Source organism: Kogia breviceps, chromosome 12, assembly GCF_026419965.1.
Source record: "Kogia breviceps isolate mKogBre1 chromosome 12, mKogBre1 haplotype 1, whole genome shotgun sequence".
NCBI lineage: Eukaryota > Metazoa > Chordata > Mammalia > Artiodactyla > Physeteridae > Kogia > Kogia breviceps.
The window spans coordinates 79,497,620-79,509,931 of record NC_081321.1 but is presented as its reverse complement, the minus strand read 5'-3'; the positions used below and the strand labels follow the sequence as shown (position 1 = coordinate 79,509,931).

General features: G+C 39.9%; 1 protein-coding gene across 2 annotated transcripts in view; it reads right to left on the bottom strand.

Moving 5' to 3' along the window:
- The window catches only part of CFAP54 (cilia and flagella associated protein 54), a 281,143-nt gene that overhangs the window by 175,683 nt on the left and 93,148 nt on the right, over positions 1–12,312 (bottom strand). For both annotated transcript variants that reach the window (XM_059082492.2, XM_059082493.2), the window contains exons 26-28: positions 10,579–10,698; positions 1,792–1,923; positions 34–148 (exon numbers count right to left, since the gene is read on the bottom strand). In XM_059082492.2, coding sequence (XP_058938475.1) covers positions 34–148; positions 1,792–1,923; positions 10,579–10,698 — 367 coding nt within the window. The remainder of the gene's footprint in view (positions 1–33; positions 149–1,791; positions 1,924–10,578; positions 10,699–12,312) is intronic.

Sequence of the window (12,312 nt, the reverse complement as noted above, 5' to 3'; positions counted from 1 at the left end):
CAGAAGTATACAGAAAGAAAAAAAAAAGATTACATTGCTTTGTCAGTTTGAGTAGCTGTGTCTCCAATAAACCCAGCTGTTCATTTATTTTTTCAGGTAATAATATCTGCTGTGGCTTCTTAGTCTTGGAAGACGTCTTGGAAGAACCCTAGAAACATTGGTTACATGTCAGAACGTACTTCAACACGTTTCAAGAATTGTCATTTTCAAATAATATTCTTTAAATTATGTTTCATACTTGGTAGACCAAACTATGAATCTACATGGTAAAATGTATTAATAATTAATAATAAGCCATTGTAGCCTAACTAAATGCCAGATACAGTACTAAGTGTTTTATGGATGTTAACCAAAATATTTCTTCTCTTCCCTCTCCCTTTTTCCTAGTAACTTCCGCTCCCCTAACCAGCTCCCCCCAATACACACACCATTCTGAGAGCAGCTGAGGGTATATCTCTCAAAATCCTCAAAAGAAAATGCTCTCAGAAATGTATCCCTTTTTCCTTTATTCCTTTATTTTCCCCAGAGGGAGCTTCTTTACAAGGAAGCTAATTGCTTTGGCTGCTTTGCCTTTCATTGAACATAACAGGATCAGTAATTAGTGGACTAAGAATTGGCAGGTATGAGCTCAGGCTCCCCACCATGTTTTCATCTGTCTGAGCCTGAGAATGGACTAGTTAATATCTCCTCTTCTCCAAAAAAAAAAAAAAAACAGACCACCCAAGCTCTTTTAGGTTTAAAGGGACCCTGAATGGTTATAATGATTTCCTAATACCTATAAAGTAGGTATTAGGTTCTCAGTTCCTACAGTCTTAGTCTGAAAGAAGTAACACTACCTTCTGCTGGACTAGAGGCTCCAAGGAAAGGGGCAAGGGGTCCTGTCCTACCATGATGTGAAGGGACAGAGCCCTGAGTCAAGGCCTGGGTGACATAAAGGGTCTGGCTGATGGACTCTTGAGTGGACAACACTCGGTGAAAAAAAAAACCCTCAAGTTGCTTTCAGCTTCATCAAAACTTTCTCTAGACAACCCTCCCCCCAACAAAAGTATTATGGCTAAAAATATTCATCCAGTGAAACCGTGGGGTTTTTTTAAGCTTTTGCAACATATAATAGAGAAAGAAATGGAGCTCCTCCAACGGAAACAGGCTTGGGGGTAATAGTTTCTACCCTGGCCCCAGTCACAGAAGGTGCTTCAAGTATTGTAGCTCCTAGCGCACCTCAGAAACCTGATAAACTAAGCAATATTTCAAAATTTGATCTAGTCATTTAACCACATAGTTTCAAGAAAAGGCAATAAAATAAGATCCTAGTAAGACCCATGCTTGGGAGGCAGATATTAAAAAGTTGTCTCTAACATTACCAGCCTCATAAAGGAGACAATTTAGGTGTCACAAGGAGTTTAGGAAAGCTACTTTGAACAGAGTGAAAAGCTCTGACATGTATTTACTGCATTCAATGACCCACTCAGAATAATAAATATCTTCCGTCTGGGAAAGACTGTAGAGGGCTTTCAGTCCAATGTCCAACTGGGTGTAGGAAGCTCTCTACCAACACCTAACTGATCGTCAGTACGCATGACAGGGGGCTATTAAGTATTCTAGCACAGATACCTTTTCATTTTCTTGATAATAATTAAAAGGGAAAAAAGCTCTTCACATATTCACTTTCTTTTATGTAAATACAACAAATTAAAAACTGATCAATTTTCTAACGTGTTCACTAATACTACATGACCTCTTAGAAAATTCAGCTAAATATACCTTTAAAGATGAAACACAAAGAACAATTACCTCCTCCTCTGGCATTTCTTCTTGGTCAGTAACACCAAACTGAGATTTGTACCCTGATGTGATGTCCAACATCTTTTTTCCATAATTTATAATCATTACTGCCAGGTCATATTCCTTCCATGAACGCAGAATCTAATTTAAAATATTTATTAATTATCTCTGTTGGAAACTCAAGTCTATTTTCAAGAGTCACGTATCATCTTCCATAAATTCAAAAGTCTCATGTTTTGGATATAATTCCCCTGTTTCTGTTAAGAAAACGGTAAGCTTACCTCCAGATCATATTTCCCTAGAATTAAAACTGCATGATTTCACTATTTTAAATAAAGGACAAAACCAGGGATCTCATCAGTAGTGAATTCTCCATATCTCTGGGACATACAGCCATACCTCTTTTGGTATAGTAAGTTAACTATGAAAAAACATTTCCACTTAAAAGATCCATGCTAAAACAAAATCATTCTTTTTTTTTTTTTGCGGTATGCGGGCCTCTCACTGTTGTGGCCTCTCCCGTTGCGGAGCACAGGCTCCGGACGTGCAGGCCTAGCAGCCATGGCTCACGGGCTTAGTTGCTCCACGGCATGTGGGATCTACCCGGACCAGGGCACGAACCCATGTCTCCTGCATCGGCAGGCGGATTCTCAACCACTGCGCCACCAGGGAAGCCCCAAAATCATTCTTAAAGGTCACATAACCACCACTTCTTGTCTTGAGTTGTCTTCTTTGTGAAATGGCACAATTACTGACCTCATGATGTCTTGGGGGCATTTATAGCAGTAAATGATTTACAAGACATTCTGGCAGTAAAGTAGGCTGGAGGTCAGCTGGTTTGGGCAGGTTCTCCATGAGCCGTAGGGGAAGCACACGCTGACTCATGAGAAGGGGCCCGCACTGCCACTCTCGTCCACGTTCCTGGTTACGAACTGTTATCTGGCCTCCTCTAGCCTGGCCCTTACCTACCTCTCCAGTGTCATCTTCCACTATTCATCTCCTTGCACTTTAAGGTTACAAAATATTAAGCCAAGTATAAATCCTGCTACTCACCATGATATCAGGACTTCATGCCTTCCTACAGCTGAGGGCTTTCCCAGAACAGCTTTCCCACCTGATTTATAGAGCTTTACTTGGTCATTAAAACCTGGGCTCTAGCACTAACTCCAGGAAAGCTTTCCTGGCCAGCAATCTGATTTGCATAGACCCTGCTCTAGTGAAAGAGCCCATGAAGGGGACGCGTTCACCGTGAATCCCGAGGACAATACTCTCAGGGTATAAATAAGTTTGTATGAACTTATCTGTACGTGTATTCTGTTAAGCTGAATAGGTTAGTATTTAAGATAAGTAACAACTATTACTTCCCAGGCAGGGAAAGAATATATAAGGTGGCTGAAAAACAGTGAGTGGCTGCTTGAAGCTCATAGGACCTACCTAATGCAAATGCTAAGAACTGGAAATATTTCTGTAGGACCAGGGCAATGGTGTTAAACGAATGTTGACTGTGGGACAGAATGTGGAAAGGAAAACAGTGAAACAAATTTTGCCAAGGTAGGTGGGGTTAGGTCAAGCAGGGCTTTAAATGCTAGGCAAAACTGTCCAATCTCATTGCAAAACTGATCTGAGAGGGAACAAGTTTTGTTATTAGAAAACGGAAGTGAGCTAACGTTTGCTCCCCATTCACCTCTGCTTTCCAACATCTTTGGTTTATACAGCACTGTGCAATCTTTTCTCCTTGTTTTAACACGCCAGTGGAAAATACTAAATGAGAATGAATTTTTCCAAACAAAAGAAAAAAACAGAACCAATTCTACTTAACATACCAAATGGTGAATAGAAATTTTTTAAATGTGCCAGATGTTTGGCATAATAAATTTTTTAACAATGTGAAAATAATCAAACATTTAAGATGACATGTCTCAGAAGTGGTACTTTATTTGGAATTCTGGCAGCTTTCAGGAAAAAAATACTGCTCCTTAAAGAAGAAAGATTGAACCATCCAGAAAGATTACCAATTTTTAAAACAGAACAGAGAAAAGTAACGGGGCCGTTTGACTAATTGGGCTTTACGTGTCCTAAGAGAAAATCTCTATAAAAATATGTTTATATCAAATGAATGCCTCAAATCTGGGATTCAGGGGTAGTCAGGCTTCTGGGTCTATTGGTCAGGCTGGAGGAAACTTCTGAAATGACAATTCTCAGAGTATCAATTTGGGACAGAACCAGCTCTAGAATCAAATCCTGACATTAATATATAGTGTGTTGGCCAAAAAAGTTCTTTGGGGTTTTGCATTAACACCTCATGGAAAACCCAAACGAACATTTTTGGCCCATTCAATATACTTTAAAGAAAATGGCCAGAACATTCAGGGTCATTTCTACAATAACGTCCAGAGGATCTCAAAATGATTCCTCAGGCGGGGGAAAGGGGCTGGAGTCACGGGTGGCAGTCAACAAATACAGAGCCAGCCACAAACTGCTGTAGGAGAAAAACCACAGGCAGCTGAGAGAGGAGGCATGTGAACTTCGTGGAGGACCTCAGCCTCCACGCGGCCCCAAACGCTGGTTGGAAACCCTGCTTGTTCTAGGTGAGCACTCTCCCGCGTCTCCCACAGGGGCTGTTACACAAACATCTTCTCACATCTCTGGAGCCCACCCTTACTCTCCCCACCTCCCCACTCTCAGCAAATGACCTTGCTTCCTTTCCAGACAGCGGTGCAGGGGAACTGGCGTATCTGCTGTCCCCAAACCCACCTACACACCCATGAGTAAGGGTAACCATCCTCTTCCCGTGAGAGAGGAGAGGCAGACGTCCTGTTCCAAGCTAACCCCACACATGCCCGGATCCCGCTGCTGGGACCTTGGTCTAGGGGCCACCTCGCCTCTCCTCTGTCCTTATCCCTTCCCTCTCCTGACTCCTCCCCATTAACAGTCATATACGGAGTGCCCGTGTAAGCAGGACTGGTTTTGTGGTTGGCTGGCTGGTTGGTCGGCCGGTTAGTTGGTTTTTAGCAGGAGAAGTTGCTATTGGCAAGTTATAAGCAATGAGCTGCCTTGGAATAGTTTCTTTGTTCTGGAAGAAACACTGCAGCAGCCACCGTTAGTTATTTAAATGTAAGGTGAACAGCTGCCCAGTGCCCTGGAAAGACAGTGTAACCTGGTATTCTCTTATTTGAAAACGACACCCCTGTCCTGGAAATGCTCATTGATGGAAGGGTTCCGGGGAAAAGGGGGAGGTGAGGCCAAGCAGATGAATATATTCTAAAGAAAAGTAACCCTGGAAGGTACCCTTTTAGCCCAGGATTACACTAAGTGATGTGTGTGTGTGACTGAGCAGTGGGAATGGGAAGGGGTCCTTTGGATTGTGTGGGACCCCTGCTTTCAACAGTTACCCCTTGTGACAATGACAGAACTAATAGCACCAGCAAGATTCTTAAGGTTGGGAGGGGTTAGGAATAATAAAACAGCTTTGGACTAATCACCTTTCCAATTCTTCCTCTTCCCTAGTGGAAGCCGGATGGGACCCGTGGACTAACAACACCCTTGAGATTCTTAGACAATTCTCTTCTTTTCTTACTCTACACATTGACCCCGGCTGATACCATCTACCTCTGTTGCTTCAGTTGAGTCCGTATACTAATGACTCCATTGTCTTTACATATATTTGGCCTCTCCTGAACTTCAAGGCTATAGGTCCAGTTATATAATGTCCACCTCTTTGGATATCCTGTATGCCCCCAAATTCAATATATTCCAAACTCATGATCTTTTCCCCCTTTCCCACCCAGGGTTCAACAAATTGCATAGTACTCACCCAACTGCCCAGATAGCTGGATTACTGTGGACTCTTCTCTCTCCCTCCTTGATCCCCCCCCTATTCAATTTTATCTCATAAATAACTCTTGAATCCTTTCAATTCTATCTCTCACTTTTCCACACTAGTTTAGTTCATCACCTCTCGCCTTCTAACTCATTTCCTGCCTCGGATATTAGCCCCCTCTAATTATTAGCTGTTGTGCAACCAGAATAATTTGTTTTTTCTAAAATGCAAATCTCATTACGTCACTCCCAGGTTTGAAACCCTTGAATGGCTCCTCTCTGACCTCATTAGATGGCCATTCATCATCTGGTACTTGTTCACTGTTCCACTTTTTAAGGTGACTGAAATATTTAATCATATCCTCCATAATTAAAAATAAATCTGATCCTTCTTTTCCCAAACTGTGAAATTATTTCCTGTTTTCTCACTGATTACTGCCTGGGGCAATCAATGTTAATAACCCTGCAACTGTTGTATTTTTTAAAAATAAATGCCTTTAAGCTTTGTCTATAGTGTCTTATCATTTAAAAAAAAAGTATTTTTAGGACTTCCCTGGTGGCACAGGGGTTGAGAGTCTGCCTGCCGATGCAGGGAACACAGGTTTGCGCCCCAGTCCGGGAAGATCCCACATGCCATGGAGCGGCTGGGCCCGTGAGCCATGGCCGCTGAGCCTGCATGTCCAGAGCCTGTGCTCCGCAACGGGGGAGGCCACAACAGTGAGAGGCCCGCGTACCACAAAAAAAAAAAAGTATTTTTAAATTATCATGTCATCTATTTATCTATTTTTGTGTGTGTATATCTTTTGAATTTTGTGCCTTGTTGAAAAAGGTCTCCCCTGATTTCAAGGCAATCCAAATATCCTCAAATCCATCTGGACTTCATTGTGTTTACGGTATGAGGTAGGGCTCTGGCGTTATTTTCAAATGAAGAGTCAGTTATATCACCACCTTTTATTGATAAATTATCATTTTCTCAATGAATATAAATGCCACCTTTGTTTTATATTAAGTTCTTCCTGTAGACCTGGGGCCGGCTCTTCCTGGAGTCTCTATTTTATTCCACTGATCTATTTGCCCGTTACTCTGTTAAGACCATTTTTTATTGAAGTGGCCTTGGTAAATTTTAATACCTACTGAGAATTTCTAAGTAACACTAATCAGTTTCAAAGAAACCACACTAGGATTCTGATTAAAACTGCAGTGCATGGAAATATTATTTTAGGAAAGATTTATATAGCTATGACAGTAAGCCTTCCTATTCAGGAACTTGGTGTGGCCTGCCATATGTGCAGATCTTATTTTGTGTCCTTCAGTAAGATTTCACATTTCTTTTATTTAGGTTCTTTAACATTTTGTTAAGTTTAAAACAGTGTGTATTATAAGCAGTATATTTTCCCCTGTCCAATTCTAACTGGCTACTACTCATATTAAAAATAAAATTCTTTGTTTTCAATAAGAAAAACATAAACAAAACCCAACTTATCAGTTTGTGTCTTACATAACTTTATAACTTCTTATAAATTCTTATACCACTTTATAAATTCTTTTTAATTCTAGTAATCTTTTACTAGATTCTCATGGGTTTTTGAGACCTCTACAATTACAAATTATGCTTTTCTAATATTACAAAATTATTTCATACCCTTATCTATTTCATCAGACTGGATCTCTACAAATAATGAATCACATTATTAAGAGTATCTCCTGTGTCTGATTTTAATGAAACAGCTTCAGAAATTTACCATTTAGTATGATATTTGCTAAAAATTTTTGGTAAATGTCTTATCATTATGCAATAACTTCCTTCCCTTCCTAACTACTTAGAAGTTTTATTAGGAAAAGTTGCTAAGTGTTATCAAATGCCTTTGTAGCATTTTTCATATAACCTAATTGTTTTTCTCCTTTAATTTGCTATTGTAAAAAATTCAAGTTTTGTTTTAATTCAGACTTCATCTTTAATACTTGACAATGAGACTGCCCTAAGACCAGGAAGTGCCAGATGCCATCCAGGAGCGATTGGAAGGACACTACATAATGCCTCTCTTTGTCCTGATTAATGTTTTGGACACTGAATTCTCCTTTTTCAAATATGAAAATTGCCACCCTTCCTTTATTTTTGTTTACATTTTCCCAATATCTCTGTCTACTTATTTTTCAAATTGCTTGTTATCTTGTTTTACAAGTGTTTCTTCAAATAATACACATTTGAATCTGACTTTTCAGCCCATCTGACAGTCTCTGTCTCCTGAGTTCATTCACGCTTAGGGAAGTTATCAATGAACTTGGTTTTATTCCTTCCATTTTAAATACAACCTCACTTTCCTTCTTTTTACTTTGGCTGAATTAGCCATTTTTCGTCCCTGTCATTTTTTCCTGTTCCTTTTTCCTCCCCGTCATTCCTCTGTTTGCTTTTCTTTCCTGTCAATTTTGAAGTCCTACTGTGTTTTAAAGATCAGCTCATGCCTACATATTCCTGAGTCATCTTTAAATATATATATTCTATCAAAAGAAAATAATAATATTATACAATATGTGGGGACTTCCCTGGTGACACAGTGGTTAAGAATCCGCCTGCAAATGCAGGGGACACAGGTTCGAGCCCTGGTTCGGGAAGATCCCACATTCCGCGGAGCAACTAAGCCCGTGCGCCATGACTACTGAAGCCCACGCTCCTAGAGCCCGTGCTCCGCAACAAGAGAAGCCACCGCAATGAGAGGCCCGCATACCACAACGAAGAGTAGCCCCCGCTCGCCGCAACTAGAGAAAGCCCGTGCGCAGCAATGAAGACCCAACGCAGCCAAAAATTAATTTTTTAAAATGTTATACATGTATTTTTATACTATATGTTTTTGTTTTGTTTTGTTTTGTGGTACGCGGGCCTCTCACTGTTGTGGCCTCTCCCGTTGCAGAGCGCAGGCTCCGGACGCACAGGCTCAGCGGCCATGGCTCACGGGCCCAGCCGCTCCGCGGCATGTGGGATCTTCCCGGACCGGGGCACGAACCCGTGTCCCCTGCATCGGCAGGCGTATCTCAACCACTGCGCCACCAGGGAAGTCCTACTATATGCATTTTTAACACACATACACCAAGCATCTATAGCTGCTCACACCTCCCTCAACCCCAAACAGGATAGAAGTTTTAGTTCTAGGTTACTGTTAAGTTTTTCTTTCAAGGATGACTCTTCTATTTCAAAAGTCCCTACTTAGCATTTATATTACAAAGTCCTAGTCACATCATTATTATCTATTTAACTTTAATAATACATATATTGCAAGATTCGATGCTTCCATTATTCCTCTCCTTTTTGTCTTTCCCTATCTTGGGATTTCTGTTCTGAACCAACTGTCATTTGATAGAGTATTTCCCCAAGTGTTGTCCTCAGATAAGTACATGGACAGAATACTTTTTAAATGCCTGCACTTCTGAAAATGTTTATTTTGCCCTGACAAATGAATGATATCTTTTCCTGGTTATTAATTTTGGGGCCTTAGTCTTCTTCCCTCAGGATTCTATAAATGTTGCTCCAGGAATTTAACTGTTAAGTGTTGCTGATTAAAAAAAAGTCTGAAGCTAATTGATTCTCTTTCCATTGCAAATAAATAATCTGTCCTTTGGGTCTGAAAACTTTAAGATTCGTCCTTATCCTTGGACTTCAGGAATTTCACCAACATGTGTCTACACATATATTCTTACATTAATCTTGCCTGGGACTCAGAAAGATGATTACTTCTCTACTTATTTCTTTTCTACCTCCAGACTCCTTTATTTCACGTTATGACTTCTGGATCTGTCTTGTGAATTTATCTCTGGATAATTCTATTCTACATTGTTGGGTATTTCTTGAGCTTCCAGATGTGATTCAAGAAGTATCATAATCTTTACCTATTTAATTTTTTAATCAAAAATTAAATTTGTTGTATCTGAAAGCTGTTGAGAGTAAATCCTAAGCGTTCTCATCACAAGGAAAATTTTTTTTCTATTTCTTTAATTTTGTATCTATAGGAGATGATGCATGTTCACTAAATTTATTGTGGTAATCACTTCACGATGTATGTAAATCAAGTCATTATGTTGTACACCTTAAACTTACAGAGTGCTGTATGCCAGTTATAGCTCAGTAAAACCGGAAGAAAAAAATTAAATTTGTTCTGACTGCATTGCTTCAAAGGTTTCTTTTTCTTAAGTCATCTCTGATCCTTTTCAACATGGTAAGGGTAAATAACACAATTATTCTAGCGTTCGGCCTGCTCTTTCCCCCTTGGGGTTCTGAGTTCCCTTAAGTGAGTTGTTATTTTTCTTCCTGCTAAAGGCTTATCCTGCCTCAGCATCTACACAGACCAGGTCATAGATGTCTCTCCAACAGTGGCAAACCAGTGAGTGATGACAGAAGGAATATGATTTTCTGCTCCTGAGGTCAGGCCAGGAGCCTGAATTGCCAGCAGATCATGACCTTTTTGCTAAGGTAGAGGGTAGAGGCCTCTCTGTTGCCAGACCTCCACAGAAGCAAACTTAAGGCCCATCATATCAGCCCATCCATGCAGTATTCTTCCAGATCACTGCCAAATCAGAAAGGTTCTGGGAAGACTACATAAAATAGGTAGGTAAATATGGCCCTTCTTTGAAGAGATTCACTGGATTCAGTCAACCAAAGCCTTTGAAGAAACACACAATGCTGGCCTTTGAGCCAAGCAGTGAGGATACATAAGCCTACCTCTCTGCCTCTGGTATCTTGTTCTTTCTTGTTTCTAAAACGAATGAGGTCCCATAAAATGTCCTCTTTCCAGCCCCCTCTCCCTAGCCTAAGAGAGGCCCTTCCAGACTTTAGCAACTAGCCTGCTCAGGCTACTTTTGATCTAAAATGCTTTGGGGGTATTATTTTTCAAAGTATTCTAATTACTGTGATTACAAGTAGCTTAACTTGCTAAACCATTAGGGCTCCTAAGTTTCATGACACTAGACAAAGAATGAGATAAATACCTTTGTTATGTAGAAGACAGAACAAGCTATCATGTGCTGTACACTTTCAAAGCTCGGGATATGTTTCTTTGAGTGAATATTTGGTAGTCCTTGCAAAACCACAACACACTTTATCAAGATCTGAAATATAGAAGCACAATGGTTGTTTTTGAAAACTATCATCCTTACTCATTAAAAAATGCTCTATTCAAATCATGAAGGTTTTAAGCCATCAAATTTTATTGTCATTAATAATTACGGTTAAATTGCTTATTATGTATAAAGAAGTGTACGTGGAGATAAAATTGATAAATTCAATTTTCAGATGAGTCCTTCATCTAAAGTAACTTGAAAACTACTGGAGAGGATCAAATAAATATACAAATAAATAAAACAAAGCTCATTTTGACAAGTGCCGTAAAAGACACAGGCAGAATGTTACATGTATACAAGAAACTAAAGATCACACTCAGGCTTAGGAGGACTTTGAAAAACCACATGGAGAAAGATGTACCATATTAAATATACAGTGATACGGGTACTTGAAATAATACTTTCCTTTAAAATTAAAACCAAGCACTCATATCCCAGGAAATCAATTAACATTGGCACTTACTTCCTTAACTACTCTTCATATTATGTGATCCTGAATTTGATCCGGAGCTAGACAATTAAGTTTAGCTTTCAATACTGCCTCACAGTTCTGGGCAATATTACTATCAGAAAAGCAGAGCTGAAATTGCATCAATCTATTCATCATTCAGATTACTCCAAAAGACAAATTAATATATGGAGGTCGGTCCTTTGTGGGCACATTAATTGCTTCAAGCCACCATTCTAACAATATTATTACTGTTGTTACAGAACAATTATGAATTTTTTTTTAATGCTGCGTTAATTCCTCCTCTCCGTCATCACCCTCTCCCACCCTACTGTACCATATCCCCAAATCGTGTTAACAACCTAGTAGCTCTGTAGTTTTCTCTAGGCTCATGTAATTATGTGTGTGTGTGCGTGTATATATATATACATATATGGAGGGTTAATGTTATTTTACAAAATGAAATTTATACACACTTTTCTGAACTCTGCATCTCCCCTTCAAGCATGTCTTGTGAAAAATCCCTCCAAGTCTACAGGTATACCTCTAATTCATCATTTCTAATGGTTGCATAATATTATTTAGTGTGAACCAATCATAATTTATTCAGCCATTTCCAGATTCTTCCTGTTGCAGTTTTAAGGTTGATGTTTTACAATCTGGCAGTACTGGCCATCCTCCTGTTACTGCATGCCCTCTTTGTCTCCAGCTTTTTGGCCACCATCAAGAATGCCACAATAAACATGCTTATACAGGGAATTCCCTGGTGGTCCAGTGGTTAGGACTTAGCGCTTTCACTGCCATGGCCTGGGTTCAATCCCCCAGTTGGGGAACTGAGATCCCACAAGCAGTGTGGCACGGACACACAAAAGCAACAACAGAAAAAACACCCTTATACAAGCTCAGTTGCCAAAATGAGTGGCAAGTGAGGTGCCAGCTTTGAGATGATACCCAGCGAAGGTGAGGCACCGTTCTCCAGGGCACAGTATATACTCTAAATCAGTGACCCTTACGTGGCACTGTGTTCCCAGCAGGTAGAACACATGGAACCAACAGGTGGAACTAGGGGTGATTTTAATCTATGGGATAAATTTCTAATAAAGGGACAGTTGTGTTGGGTAAATGTACTTTTTAATTCACTAAAATCTTACTCT